Source organism: Heloderma suspectum, chromosome 1 (genome assembly GCF_057233095.1).
Source record: "Heloderma suspectum isolate Gila_16-S chromosome 1, 16-S_ref, whole genome shotgun sequence".
Taxonomy (NCBI): Eukaryota; Metazoa; Chordata; class Lepidosauria; order Squamata; family Helodermatidae; genus Heloderma; species Heloderma suspectum.
The window spans coordinates 365,692,500-365,705,428 of NC_139458.1; the positions used below are offsets into that span (position 1 = coordinate 365,692,500).

At 45.9% G+C, this 12,929-nt stretch overlaps 1 protein-coding gene across 1 annotated transcript in view; it reads left to right on the forward strand.

The window, feature by feature from the left end:
- The first annotated feature begins 3,424 nt into the window (after window positions 1-3,424).
- The window catches only part of SLC35F3 (solute carrier family 35 member F3), a 240,789-nt gene continuing 231,284 nt past the window's right edge, over window positions 3,425-12,929 (forward strand). Inside the window, exons 1-2 of the mRNA XM_084828152.1 lie at window positions 3,425-3,893; window positions 4,688-4,917. Of these exons, the coding sequence (XP_084684278.1) occupies window positions 3,841-3,893; window positions 4,688-4,917 (283 nt within the window). The 5' untranslated portion in view covers window positions 3,425-3,840. The remainder of the gene's footprint in view (window positions 3,894-4,687; window positions 4,918-12,929) is intronic.

Genomic DNA, 12,929 nt, shown 5'->3' on the forward strand with positions numbered 1-12,929 from the left:
CTAGGAAAACCATAGCTTTGATTAGACGGACCTTTGTCGGCAAGGTGATGTCTCTACTTCTTACTATGCTGTCTAGGTTTGCCATAGCTTTCCTCCCAAGGAGCAAGCGTCTTTTAATTTCATGGCTACAGTCAACACTAGGGATGTACGGAAGTCACTTACCTTTCCGCGGATTCTGTTCATGGTGGTGGTGGGGGAAGGAGTTCTGTCCCTCCCCCCAGAATCCTCGACAGGGGGGGAGACGATCCAGTCCTCCCCCCCAGAATCCTCGATGGCCAGCTGTGCTCCGCGGCGGCTCCACAGAGCAGCCAGCCAGGCCCAGGCCAGGGCCGTCCGCAGCCGGATTTCCAGCCATGGAGGGCTCTGGGTAAAAAAAAAAAAATGTGTACGCAAAAGGCGGCAGCTACGGCCGCCACCATTTGCGTTCCTTATTTTTCACCATCTTAATCTACGTAAATATTTAGACTAAGACGAAGAAAAGAAAGGGGAACGCAAATAGCGTACTGGACGCTATTTGTGTTCCCCTTTATTTTCACCGTCTTAGTCTACGTCAATATTTACGTAGACTAAGACGACCAAAAATAAGGAACGCAAATGGCAGCGGCCATGGTGGTAGCCGCCGCCATTTGTGTACGCATTTTTTTTTTTTTTTACCCAGACGTGATAGGCTACGCAAGTCTTAAGGGGGAAAAGAAAAGAAAAAAAACACAGACTGCAAATGGCGGCGGTGGCAGCTGGTCGGAAGACCAGCCGCCGCCGCTGCCACCACCACTGAAGCCGCTGCCGGAGCCACCGCCGTCCGAAACATCCGCCCCAAGTAAGTCTCGGGGGCAGGAGGGGCAGGCCGTTCCGCGATGGATTTCGGGGGCCTCACCGAGATCCGTCACGGAATTCTCTGACATCCCTAGTCACCGTCTGTGGTGATCTTGGAGCCCAAGACAATAAAATCTGTCACTGCTTCCATTTCTTCCCCTTCCATATGCCAAGAAGTGATGGGGCCAGATGCCATGATCTTAGTTTTGTTAATGTTGAATTTCAAACCAGCTTTTACACTCTCCACTTTCACTCTCAACAAGAGGCTCTTTAGATCCTCTTTGCTTTCTGCCATTAGGGTGGTATCATCTCCATATCTGAGGTTGTTGATAATTCTCCCAGCAATCTTAATTCCAACCTGTGATTCATCCAACCCGGCGTTTCTCATGATGTACTCTGCATATAAGTTAAATAAGCAGGACGACAATATACAGCCTTGTCGTACTCCTTTCCCAATTTTGAACCAATTGGTTGTTCCATGTCCGGTTCTTACTGTTGCTTCTTGACCCTTGTACAGGTTTCTCAGGAGACAGGTAAGGTGGTCTGGTACTCCCATCTCTTTAAGAATTTGCCACAGTTTGTTGTGATTCACACAATCAAAGGCTTTAGCGTAGTCAGTGAAGCAGAAATAGACGTTTTTCTGCAATTCTCTTGCTTTCTCCATGATCCAGCAAATGTTGGCAATTTGATCTCTAGTTCCTCTGCCTCTTCAAAACCCAGCTTGTACTTCCGGTATTTCTCGGTTCACATACTGCTGAAGCCTAGCTTGTAGGATTTTGAGCATCACCTTGCTGGCATGTGAAATGAGTGCAATTGTACAGTAGTTTGAACACTCTTTGGCATTGCCCTTCTTTGGAATTGGAATGTAAACTGACCTTTTCCAGTCTTGCGGCCACTGTTGAGTGTTCCAAATGTGTTGGCATATTGAGTGCAGCACTTTAACAGCATCATCTTTTAGGATTTTAAATAGCTCAGCTGGAATACTGTCATTTCCGCTAGCTTTGTTGTTAGTAATGCTTCCTAAGGCCCTGTTGACTTCACTGTCTAGGATGTCCAGCTCAGGTTCAGTGACCGCACTATCATGGCTATCAGGGACATTCAGATCTTTCCGGTATAGTTCTTCTGTGTATTCTTTCCACCTCTTCTTAATCTCATCTGCTTCTGTGAGGTCCCTGCCTTCTTTGTCCTTGATCATGCCCGTCTTTGCACAAAACGTTCCCTTGAGATCTCCGATTTTCTTGAAGAGATCTCTAGTCTTTCCCATTCTATTGTTTTCTTCGTTTTCTTTGCATTGTTCATTTAAGAAGGCCTTCTTGTCTCTCCTTGCTATTCTCTGGAACTCTGCATTCAGTTGGGTATATCTTCCCCTTTCTCCCTTGCTTTTTGCTTCCCTTCTTTCCTCAGCTACTTGTCAAAGCCTCAACAGACAGCCACTTTGCTTTCTTGCATTTCTTTTTCTTTGGGATGGATTGAGTTGCTGCCTCCTGAACAATGTTACGGACCTCTGTCCATAGTTCCTCAGGCACTCTGTCTATCAGGTCTAATCCCTTAAATCTATTCGTCACCTCCACTGTATATTCATAAGGGATATGATCTAGGTCATACCTGAATGGTTTAGTGGTTTTCCCTACGTTCTTCAATTTCAGCCGAAATTTTTCAAGAAGCAGCTCATGATCTGAGCCACAGTCAGCTCCAGGTCTTGTTTTTACTGACTGTATAGAGCTAAACCAGGGTTAGCAAACCTAACAAATAAGGAATGTAGAAGCAGTTGTGGAGCATGGAAAGGTGGTCAGCGGATAAGAGAAAAGTTCGTTGACTGCTTCTCAGCTGAAGTAATACACATGGCTGTCTAAAGGTAGCCCCCATAAGATAATTAAGTCCAGGGTCTCAAATTATGTAGCTGCACCACTCAGAGCTGAACCAAGTCATTTTGCTCCTGTGAGGGACAAGGTGGCATCCTCTTCTGTTCCATGTACAAAACTCAACTGGACTGGCAGTTGAAAGCCACTTCAGCACTGGCGATAGGCTCTGCCCAGTGGAAGCTGGTGGTTCTTATTTCAGTGGGGCAGTGAAGCTGCTCTGGGCTATAGTGAGAATTCTAACGGAGCTATCTGAGGTGCTGAACCCATTTGGGGGATAGGGTTCAGCACTTTCGGTAGCTCCTTTAGCATCTGCTGCCTGAGTGTGGCCCTAGTGCCAAGGGGTCTTTGTGTTCGAATCCTTTGTATTAGGGCAAAATGACTGAACCACACCGCAAAAGAGCGGAATCTAGGTCGTTCGGCTAGTTCACGTCATCGTTGCTTTTATTAACAAGACACACAAAGATTCTCTTGTTTTTGCTCCAACGGACTAGTGACGTGGTCAGCCCGGTCCGAAAATAAAAGTATAAAACGTTTTTGTATCAAACACAAAAACACAAAGCGCCGCGTAAAAACGAAAGCGAAAAGGCGCTGTAGCCCCAGCTGAGCAGGCCGCCTCTTCCCCTCCGCCTTTCCCTCCAAGACAACCGAACCGAGGACTCCCTTCCGCACAGCGGCCCCGAGCGCCCCCTGTCGGCCGCCGCGCGAATCTCGCGGCCGGGAGGAAAGCGGAGGAGAGGGAGAGCGGGCTCCCCCTCCGGGAAAAGCGAGGGAAGGCGGCGGCGGAGAGCGGCTGCCTGCGCGCGGAGCGGGGAGCGTGCCTCTCCTCCTTCGCTGCTCCATACGCAGCAGCGGCAGCGGCAGCGGCGACAGCAGGTTGCAGCCAGGAGCCAACGCCTCGCCTGCGCCGGGCACGACGGCGGGCTCGCGCGCAGGCAGCAGCCGCTCTTGCTCCCCCTCGGCGGCCGGGCGCCCCAAACTCTGCCGTGGCACAAGCGCCGCCCGCCCGCCCGCCCGGCCGCGTCCCTCTGTCTCTTCCCGCCGCCGCGACCCGCGCGGGCGCCGCTCCCCTCGCCGCCTCCCTCCCGCGTGTGGCGTGTCGGTCAGCCCAGGGCGGCTGCGCCTTCCTCGAAGCCTGGGAGCCCCCGCCGGCCCGCTGCTCTTCCCTATGGGGATTCGGGAGTTTCCCAACGGCGCGACGAGGGGCAAGGCCGTTGCGATGTGAGTGAGCGACGGACCGAGCGAGGAGCGCCCCGGCGGGGGGGGGGGAGGCTCCTCCTTGCCGCGGTGGCAGCGCGACTTGCTCGGCTAGCAGCTCGCGCGGCCGCTCGCCGCTCCCTCCAAGAGGAAACCACAGCGGGGGCTGGGCGCCAAAGCCGCCCCCTCCCCGGGCTGCCAGAGCCGTGGCTCTGTGCGTGAGGACCACCGCCAGCAAAGTTTTCAGCCCCCCCCCCCTTTCCCGGCGCTCCTCTGTTCTACTCGTTTCTGGGTATCAGGAACAAGAAGGCGCGGGGGGGGGGGGTGATTGTGGTTTTGGCGGGGAAGGACTTCAAGTTCGCCCGGAGCCTTCGTTACTAGCTCGGTCGGGAGTGGAGGTGGATCTCCCTCCCTCAGCATCTCTAGCCCTCTCGGGATGCCGTGAGGTATCCCCGGGTTCTGCTCTGGAGTGCTTTTAAAAGGCGCTTTCCTCCAGGGGAGGGGGCTGTATTATACTCCACCCCAACCTAGTGCCCTCCAGATGTTTTGGACTTCGACTCCCATGGCCAGTGGTCTGGCATGCTGTGGAATTGTAGTTCAAAACAGCTGGAGGGCACCAGGTTGGGGAAGGCGGGTGTAAAAGGAAATCTACTAAGGAGATTCTTTCCCTTTGTGTCTGTGCCCTCCTCATTTCCCCCTCCTCAGCTGCCTGACATTCCTTGTGAGTGCATTTCTTACATTATTAATACCTTGCCATGGTGATCCCGCCAGCACTTGCGTTTATTACATCCTTTTTTTGCCCCCCCCCTTCTTTCTAGTGGCATGAGGAGATCTCCAGATGTCAGCCCCCGGAGGCTGTCAGACATAAGCCCTCAACTCCGGCAGCTCAAATACCTAGTGGTGGATGAGGCTATCAAAGAGGATTTGAAATGGTCCCGATCTATGGAAGATCTCACCAGTGCTTCCGTGGGACTCACTTCCATCGAGGAAAGGATTCTGCGGATTACCGGCTATTACGGCTATCAGCCCTGGGCTGCCAGCTACAAAAGTAAGTCCCTGGTTTATCGATTTCTCCCTCCAGCAGCCACCATGCTCTCTATCCCACCCCCTCCCCACCAACTTTCTGTCACCATGAGCAGCCTCCTTTCAAGCTGCCTAGGGGTGTGTGAGGAAGGGCTTTAGGTTGTACTCTGGAATTAACCCTGTAAATCTTCTCCTAGGTGGCAGACCCTGGCAATGGAATTTCTCATCTTGTATTATTAAAGTAGATTAGAAATCCCCTTTGTGCTTTGGCTAATTTGCTGCTGCTCCTATCACTCCTTTTCTTTCTTTCGGTCTGATTACTTTGTGTGTGCCATATACTTCTTGTATTCATTTTTTCAGTGAGTGATGAGGCTGATAGAGGATTGGTGGGGGGAAAATGACCTCTTTCTTTGTGCATCTGTGCCTTGTGTTTTTAAACCTTGTGACATCGTGATGAGTTAAATGCAAATTTATAAAAGGCTTGATCAGCTGAACTTTCTGGTTGTGGGGGAGAATGGTGATTATTATATAGAACATAATTCTTTAGATTGGGGAAAGGATTTCAGTTTAGTGTTCAAGCTGGAATAAAAATGTGAATTTTGTAAAAGGTCACCGTGGCATAAAGCCTCCATTTTTAAGAAAGAAAAGAAAAGCTGTTACATTAAAAGGTGACTGAAGTTTGAATCTTTAATACAAGGCATTGATCTTGGATTATAGTGCAGGAAAATGGCTTACAGCTGGATGATTTAATGAATTGCTTTCATCTTCTGCTATCCTGATTTAGTACGTATTGTATTAATCTAAGGCAAGAGGGCTGTTCGTGCTTTAGTGCTAATTATGTTAATTTTAGTACTAATGTACAGCTCTTTTGTGTTTTAATGCAATGAGTGAAATATATTAATCACTCTTGTTTGTGAAGTAAGTTCTCATGCACAGACTTAAATATTTGTGAGAATACATTAAATTGTTGTTGTTGTTAAGTCGTTCAGTCGTGTCCAACTCTTCATGACCCCATGGACCATAGCACGCCAGGCCTTCCTGTTCTGCGCTCTCTCCCAGAGTGTGCTCAAGTCCATATTCATTGCATTGGTGATGCTATCTAGCCATCTCATCCTCTGCCGTCCCCTTCTCCTTTTGCCTCCAATCTTTCCCAGCATCAGGGTATTTTCCAGAGATTTTTCTCTTCACATTAGGTGGCCAAAATATTGGAGCTTCAGCTTCAGTATCTGTCCTTCCAATGAGCAGTCAGGGTTGATTTCCTTTAGGATGGACTGATTTGACCTCCTTGCAGTCCAGGGGATTCGTAAGAGTCTTCTCCAGCACCAGAGTTCGAAAGCATCGATTCTTTGGCGCTCAGCCTTCCTTATAGTCCAGCTCTCACAGCCATACGTTGCTACTGGGAAAACCATAGCTTTGATGATATGAACGTTTGTCGGCAAGGTGATGTCTCTGCTTCTTACTATGCTGTCTAGGTTTGCCATAGCTTTCCTCCCAAGGAGCAAGCGTCTTTTAATTTCATGGCTACAGTCACCATCTGCGGTGATCTTGGAGCCCAAGAAAATAAAATCTGTCACTGCTTCCATTTCTTCCCCTTCTATATGCCAGGAAGTGATGAGGCCAGATGCCATGATTTTAGTTTTGTAAATGTTGAGTTTCAAACCAGCTTTTGCACTCTCCACTTTCACCCTCAACAAGAGGCTCTTTAGATCCTCTTCGCTTTCTGCCATTAGAGTGGTATCGTCTGCATATCTGAGGTTGTTGATAATTCTCCTGGCAATCTTAATTCCAACCTGTGATTCATCCAACCCAGCGTTTCTCATGATGTACTCTGCATATAAATTAAATAAGCAGGGCGACAATATACAGCCTTGTCATACTCCTTTCCCAATTTTGAACCAATCGGTTGTTCCTTGTCCGGTTCTTACTGTCGCTTCTTGACCCTTGTACAGGTTTCTCAGAAGACAAGTACGGTGGTCTGGTATTCCCATCTCTTTAAGAATTTGCCAGAGTTTTTTGTGATCCACACAATCAAAGGCTTTAGCGTAGTCAATGAAGCAGAAATAGACGTTTTTCTGCAATTCTCTTGCTTTCTCCATGATCCAGCGAATGTTGGCGATTTGATCTCTAGTTCCTCTGCCTCTTCGAAACCCAGCTTGTACTTCCGGTATTTCTCGGTTCACATACTGCTGAAGCCTAGCTTGTAGGATTTTGAGCATCACCTTGCTGGCATGTGAAATGAGCGCAATTGTATGGTAGTTTGAACACTCTTTGGCATTGCCCTTCTTTGGAATTGGAATGTAAACTGACCTTTTCCAGTCTTGTGGCCACTGTTGAGTGTTCCAAATGTGTTGGCATATTGAGTGCCGCACTTTAACAGCATCATCTTTTAGGATTTTAAATAGCTCAGCTGGAATACTGTCATCTCCACTAGCTTTGTTGTTAGTAATGCTTCCTAAGGCCCACTTGACTTCACTCTTGAGAATGTCCAGCTCAAGTTCAGTGACTGCACTATCATGGCTATCAGGGACATTCAGATCTTTCCGGTATAGTTCTTCTGTGTATTCTTTCCACCTCTTCTTAATCTCATCTGCTTCTGTTAGGTCCCTGCCTTCTTTGTCCTTGATCATGCCCGTCTTTGCACAAAACGTTCCCTTGAGGTCTCTGATTTTCTTGAAGAGATCTCTAGTCTTTCCTATTCTATTGTTTTCTTCGATTTCTTTGCATTGTTCGTTTAAGAAGGCCTTCTTGTCTTTCCTTGCTATTCTCTGGAACTCTGCATTCAGTTGGATATATCTTCCCCTTTCTCCCTTGCTTTTCACTTCCCTTCTTTCCTCAGCTACTTGTAAAGCCTCCTCAGACAGCCACTTTGCTTTCTTGCATTTCTTTTTCTTTGGGATGGATTGAGTTGCTGCCTCCTGAACAATGTTACGGACCTCCGTCCATAGTTCCTGAGGCACTCTGTCTATCAAGTCTAATCCCTTAAATCTATTCGTCACCTCCACTGTATATTCATAAGGGATATGATTTAGGTCATACCTGAATGGTTTAGTGGTTTTTCCTACGTTCTTCAATTTAAGCCGAAATTTTGCAATAAGAAGCTCATGATCTGAGCCACAGTCAGATCCAGGTCTTGTTTTTACTGACTGTATAGAGCTTCTCCTTCTTTGGCTGCAAAGGACATAATCAATCTGATTTCGATATTGACCATCTGGTGATGTCCATGTGTAGAGTCGCCTCTTGTGCTGTTGGAAAAGAGTGTTTGCTATGATCAGCGTGTTCTCTTGGCAAAACTCTATTAGCCTTTGTTCTGCTTCATTTTGTACACCAAGGCCATGCTTGCCTGTTATCCCGGTGATTTCTTGACTTCCTACTTTAGCATTCCAATCCCCTATGATGAAGGGGACATCTTTTTTTGGTGTTAGTTCTAGAAGGTGTTGTAGGTCTTCATAGAACCGATCAACTTCAGCTTCTTCGGCCTCAGTGGTTGGGGTATAGACTTGAATTACTGTGATGTTGAATGGTTTGCCTTGGATTCGTACTGAGATCATTCTATCGTTTTTGAGATTGTACCCCAATACTGCTTTTCCCACCCTTTTGTTGACTATGAGTGCTACTCCATTTCTTCTAAGGGATTCTTTCCCACAGTAGTAGATATGATGGTCAGCTGAATTAAATTCGCCCATGCCTGTCCATTTTAGTTTGCTGATTCCCAAGATGTCGATGTTCAATCTTGCCATCTCATGTTTGACCACCTCCAGCTTACCTTGATTCATTGATCTTACATTCCAGGTTCCTAAACAATATTGTTCTTTACAGCATCGGATTTTCTTTTCACCACCAGACACATCCACAGCTGCGTGTCCTTTCGGCTTTGGCCCAGCCTCTTCACTCTTACTGTATTTTAAATACTTCAAATAATTTTTATAGGATAATTTTAACCCAGCAGTTAAATGTGTATGTCAGTTACTATGGCTCGCAACACTACACGGCTCATGATTAGTCTTTTCATGTTTTCAAAATTTGACAAAAATATTTATTTGATATCTCAGAGCACTGATAGTTACAGATAGTATGGGTTTCTAGCTTGCAGAAATGCAGGGGCGGGGGTCCCTTTAGTTTTGGGACTTTTCTATAAGAAATGCATAAACTCATGTTTTGGTTTTTGTGCATCTGCATGGTGCACAACAACAACATACTTCTGATTGCCTAGAAGGAAACACAATCATGCACCTGTTTTCCTTTCTCTCTACATGGAGAGATTCAGGAGATTCCATGTCCCCAGGTGAGAGGCCTGGATATTGTGCATTCCATATTAGTGCAGCTTGCTTGTGCAAGAGCCATCCCATCAACTCAGATGTTCAGGAGATTCCATGTCCCCAGGTGAGAGGCCTGGATATTGTGCATTCAATATTAGTGCAGCTTGCTTGTGCAAGAGCCATCCCATCAACTCAGACGTACTCATCCAGGTGTCGTTCATATGAAATATCTGAATAAGTGTTTATTCAGACCCATGGAAAATGACCTATGGAGTGTCACAATTTTGTATTTAGATATCTACATGAAGCCACTGGCTGAGATTGTCTAAGGTTTGGAATGAGCTGTCATTTATATGCTGATGATGTCTAGTTCTGTTTTTCTATCAAGATCCAGGAGCAGAAGTTCCCGCCTGAGCCAGGGTCTGGCAGCTGGATGAGGATGCATGGGTTGTAATTCAATGCAAAGAAAGTGTAAATGATGACAGCTGGGGTTCTTAGATGGGCTTTGCCCCCTGTAACTGAGCAAATTTGCATCCCAGGGGTTCTTTTCAGCCCTGCATTAGTTTGGATTATTACAATTCATTTTTGGTTACTGCTTTCATCACCTATTATGTTCACTGGAAGAAACAGCTGCTACACCCTTTCCTGTAGCACAGGGACCTGGCAACTACCACCCATTGTTTTGAAACATAGCTCAACTTCTGTAATGCACTCAATGTGGACTTGCTCCTTGCTGGTGAAGATAACTAGCTGCCTGCTTATTTTCTGAAAAGAGCAACTAAAATTATCAAGGGGCTGGAGCAACTCCCTTATGAGGAAAGGTTGCAGTGCCTGGGATGGCTTAGCCTAGAAATGGTGAGTGAGACATGATAGAGGTGTACAAAATTATACATGGTATGGAGAATGTGGATAGAGTAACATTTTTCTCCCTGTCTCATAAGACTGGAACCTGAGATCATCCCATGAAGCTGACTGGATGGAAATTCAGGACAGATAAAAGGAAATACTTCTTCTCACAGTGCATAGTTAAACTATGGAATTCACTGCCACAAGATGTAGTGATGACCACCACTTTGGATGGCTTAAAATTCATGCAGGATACGGCTGTCAGTGGCTACGAGCTGTGATGGCTATACCTTACCTCCAGTATCAGAGAATGTGCCAATGTACAGCAGTTGCTGAGGAACATGACCAGAAGGGTGCAATTGCACTCATGTCCTATTTGTGAGCTTCCCACTGGGTTGGCTGGTTGACCACTGTGTGAACAGAATCTTGGACTACATGGACCTTGGTCTGTTCTTTGGTCTGAACTCTTCCTATGTTCTGGAGTGGGACAGTAGAACACTATGAGGCATCTGCAATTACTTTCCACTCCTGGCCAAGAAGAACCTATAGTGGAAGCAGGTCAGCAGGGGATCAGAGCAAACAGCTAGAACAGGGGACTGACAGGGAAGGAGGTAACATATCAGAAAGCAAGAGTGGTCAGAGATAGGTACTTCGGAATCCTGGACAGGTCCCAGAAAGGAGACAACGTATTTTTATCTTATATAGTCCAGTCAGCCTGACTACCCTACCCAGGCTCTGTCCTCTTGTTGGGACAGGAACAGGCTTCTGACCTGGAGCTTGGCACTCCATTGTCTCTCCATTGCTTAATGCCAGGCATATTGCCTATGTGTGGTGAGCAGATCTGGCACTCAAGGCCTCTGTGAGCAAAGATGCTGGTTCCTTGATCTGCAGTTTCTGGGGGGTCCTGGCTTGGGAGGTTCAGATTCCAGTGGTCCCTGGTTGCTAGATTCAAGCTCAGTGTCAGGCTCCAGATCTGGTTCTTCTGTGAGTGGTACTACTGTCAGACCCTCTTCTTCTGAGTCAATGTCCAAGTCACTGCTAGTAGTATGTACTATGACAATTGCAATGGCATTGGCTGATTGTACTTTTTAGGCATAATTAAAGCTGTTGCTACTGGTGACCTCCAAAGCCATATACAACTTGGGTCCTGAATAAGCCTGCCAGTTCATTGAGATCTTCAGAGGAGGCTTTGCTCCAGGTGTCACTGTTATCTCTAGCACTGGATGGAACATAGCCTCCTTGGTGGTGGACCCGTGCGACAGAACTCTATCCTGAAAGAGGCCTTCTTCAGTTCTGCTGTTTGTGCCTTGAGAAGGTGTTGAGCCTGTTTTCAAGAAAGCTTTTAATACTTTTATGTTCATGAACCTAAGTTTCCCCCTGAAAATTCATGATCTATTTAATTTTATATTCTGTATTTTGAGATTTGTATATTGTGTGCTGTCATGGTAATTACTATTTTTTTTGAGAGAGAGGCTAAACAATTTTCATAAATACTACTGTTTTTAATTTGACTTTTAAAGGGCTGCTTTCTACTTTAGACCTAAAAACAATATCCACAAGTTCAAAAAATACTATCGTAATAGTAGCATAAACATGTCCTTGATGTCAAGGTACCCTTAGAAGCCTTTAATACATTCACTGGCAACAGCTTTATTTATAGAACATGCATTCTCTGCTTTAGTATATTAATATGCAAGTTCTTGGACCTTGAGATTCAAATAATCTTGAACGTAACATCAAGAGGATAATTCCTTATATGCTCAAATCTATTTTCCATCTATATGGTCCCAATATCGTTTATAGTATCAGAATTTCACACAATTATAGGGTTGGGGTGGATTATTCTAAAGGATTTCAGGAGTATTTTGTGTGTGCATGTGTGTGTTGCAAAGCTCCCTTGAGGTGAAGGTGTAGCTTTCATGACACAGCATGTTAATTAATAAATTTTCTGATATGCTGATCCCTCTGTTATCTGACAGAGAAGCACTTTATAATAATAAAATGAGAGAGACATTGGATACATGCTATGCAGGGTTTTACAGTTCATAAAGCATTCCCAGTTCTTCAAGAAATTACTGAAAGACACCTGAGAGAATACAACTTCTTGGATAAAGTGTTGGTACTTTTAGCTTTGTTAGCAAAAACTGACTTGCTGTGTACATCTGTGATAATTATTACTACCTTGCAGACTTTGTTTCTTCAGCCTTAAAATGAGCAGTACCTTGTCTTAGGAATAGCCCTATTGTCAGTTAAGAGAAATATGTTTATTGGTGTTTCTGCCAGATTGCACCTTATGGGAGGGCCAGCTTCTGATATTAATGCTCCTTTCTGACATGATGACTAATAGTCCAATTGACTTCATGTTGAGCAACTGTGGATAGTTTTGCTGAAATAAGAAAGGTCATGTCAGTGGCTCAATTATACCCTGTTTTCTGGGATTTAAAATTTGTCTTTGAAAACTAATTGTAAGCAAAGCTTAATTGCAGTGTGAACATCCACAACAAGTAATACTGAAACACAGGAAGCTGCCTTATAGTGAGTCAGACTAGGGGACCATCTACACGGCACCACTTTCGATGTTCCATCGTAACTGCACAGCATTGCAGCTGTGAATTAGCTTCTGCTGCAGTACATGCGCGATTTACTGCGGACTTCTCCAATGGGAAAATCCGCTGTGCCCTGGCACATGGCCATTAAAGTGAAGTAAACTGTGGCAGTCACACTGCTCTTTTTATTTACCATTATATTTACATGTGCAGCTGTGCAGCCACATGAGGATGGGGGTGTGACACTTCAGGTTTTAGTGGCTGTTTTGTATTTTAGGTGTTCTTTTGTGTCTGTCTCTTCCTCTTCAGTAAGATGTGGGTAGTCTGCTCCTTCGTTACCATGCCAGCATTTTGTACACAATCACAGCGGCAGTCCTCCAGCCCCACAC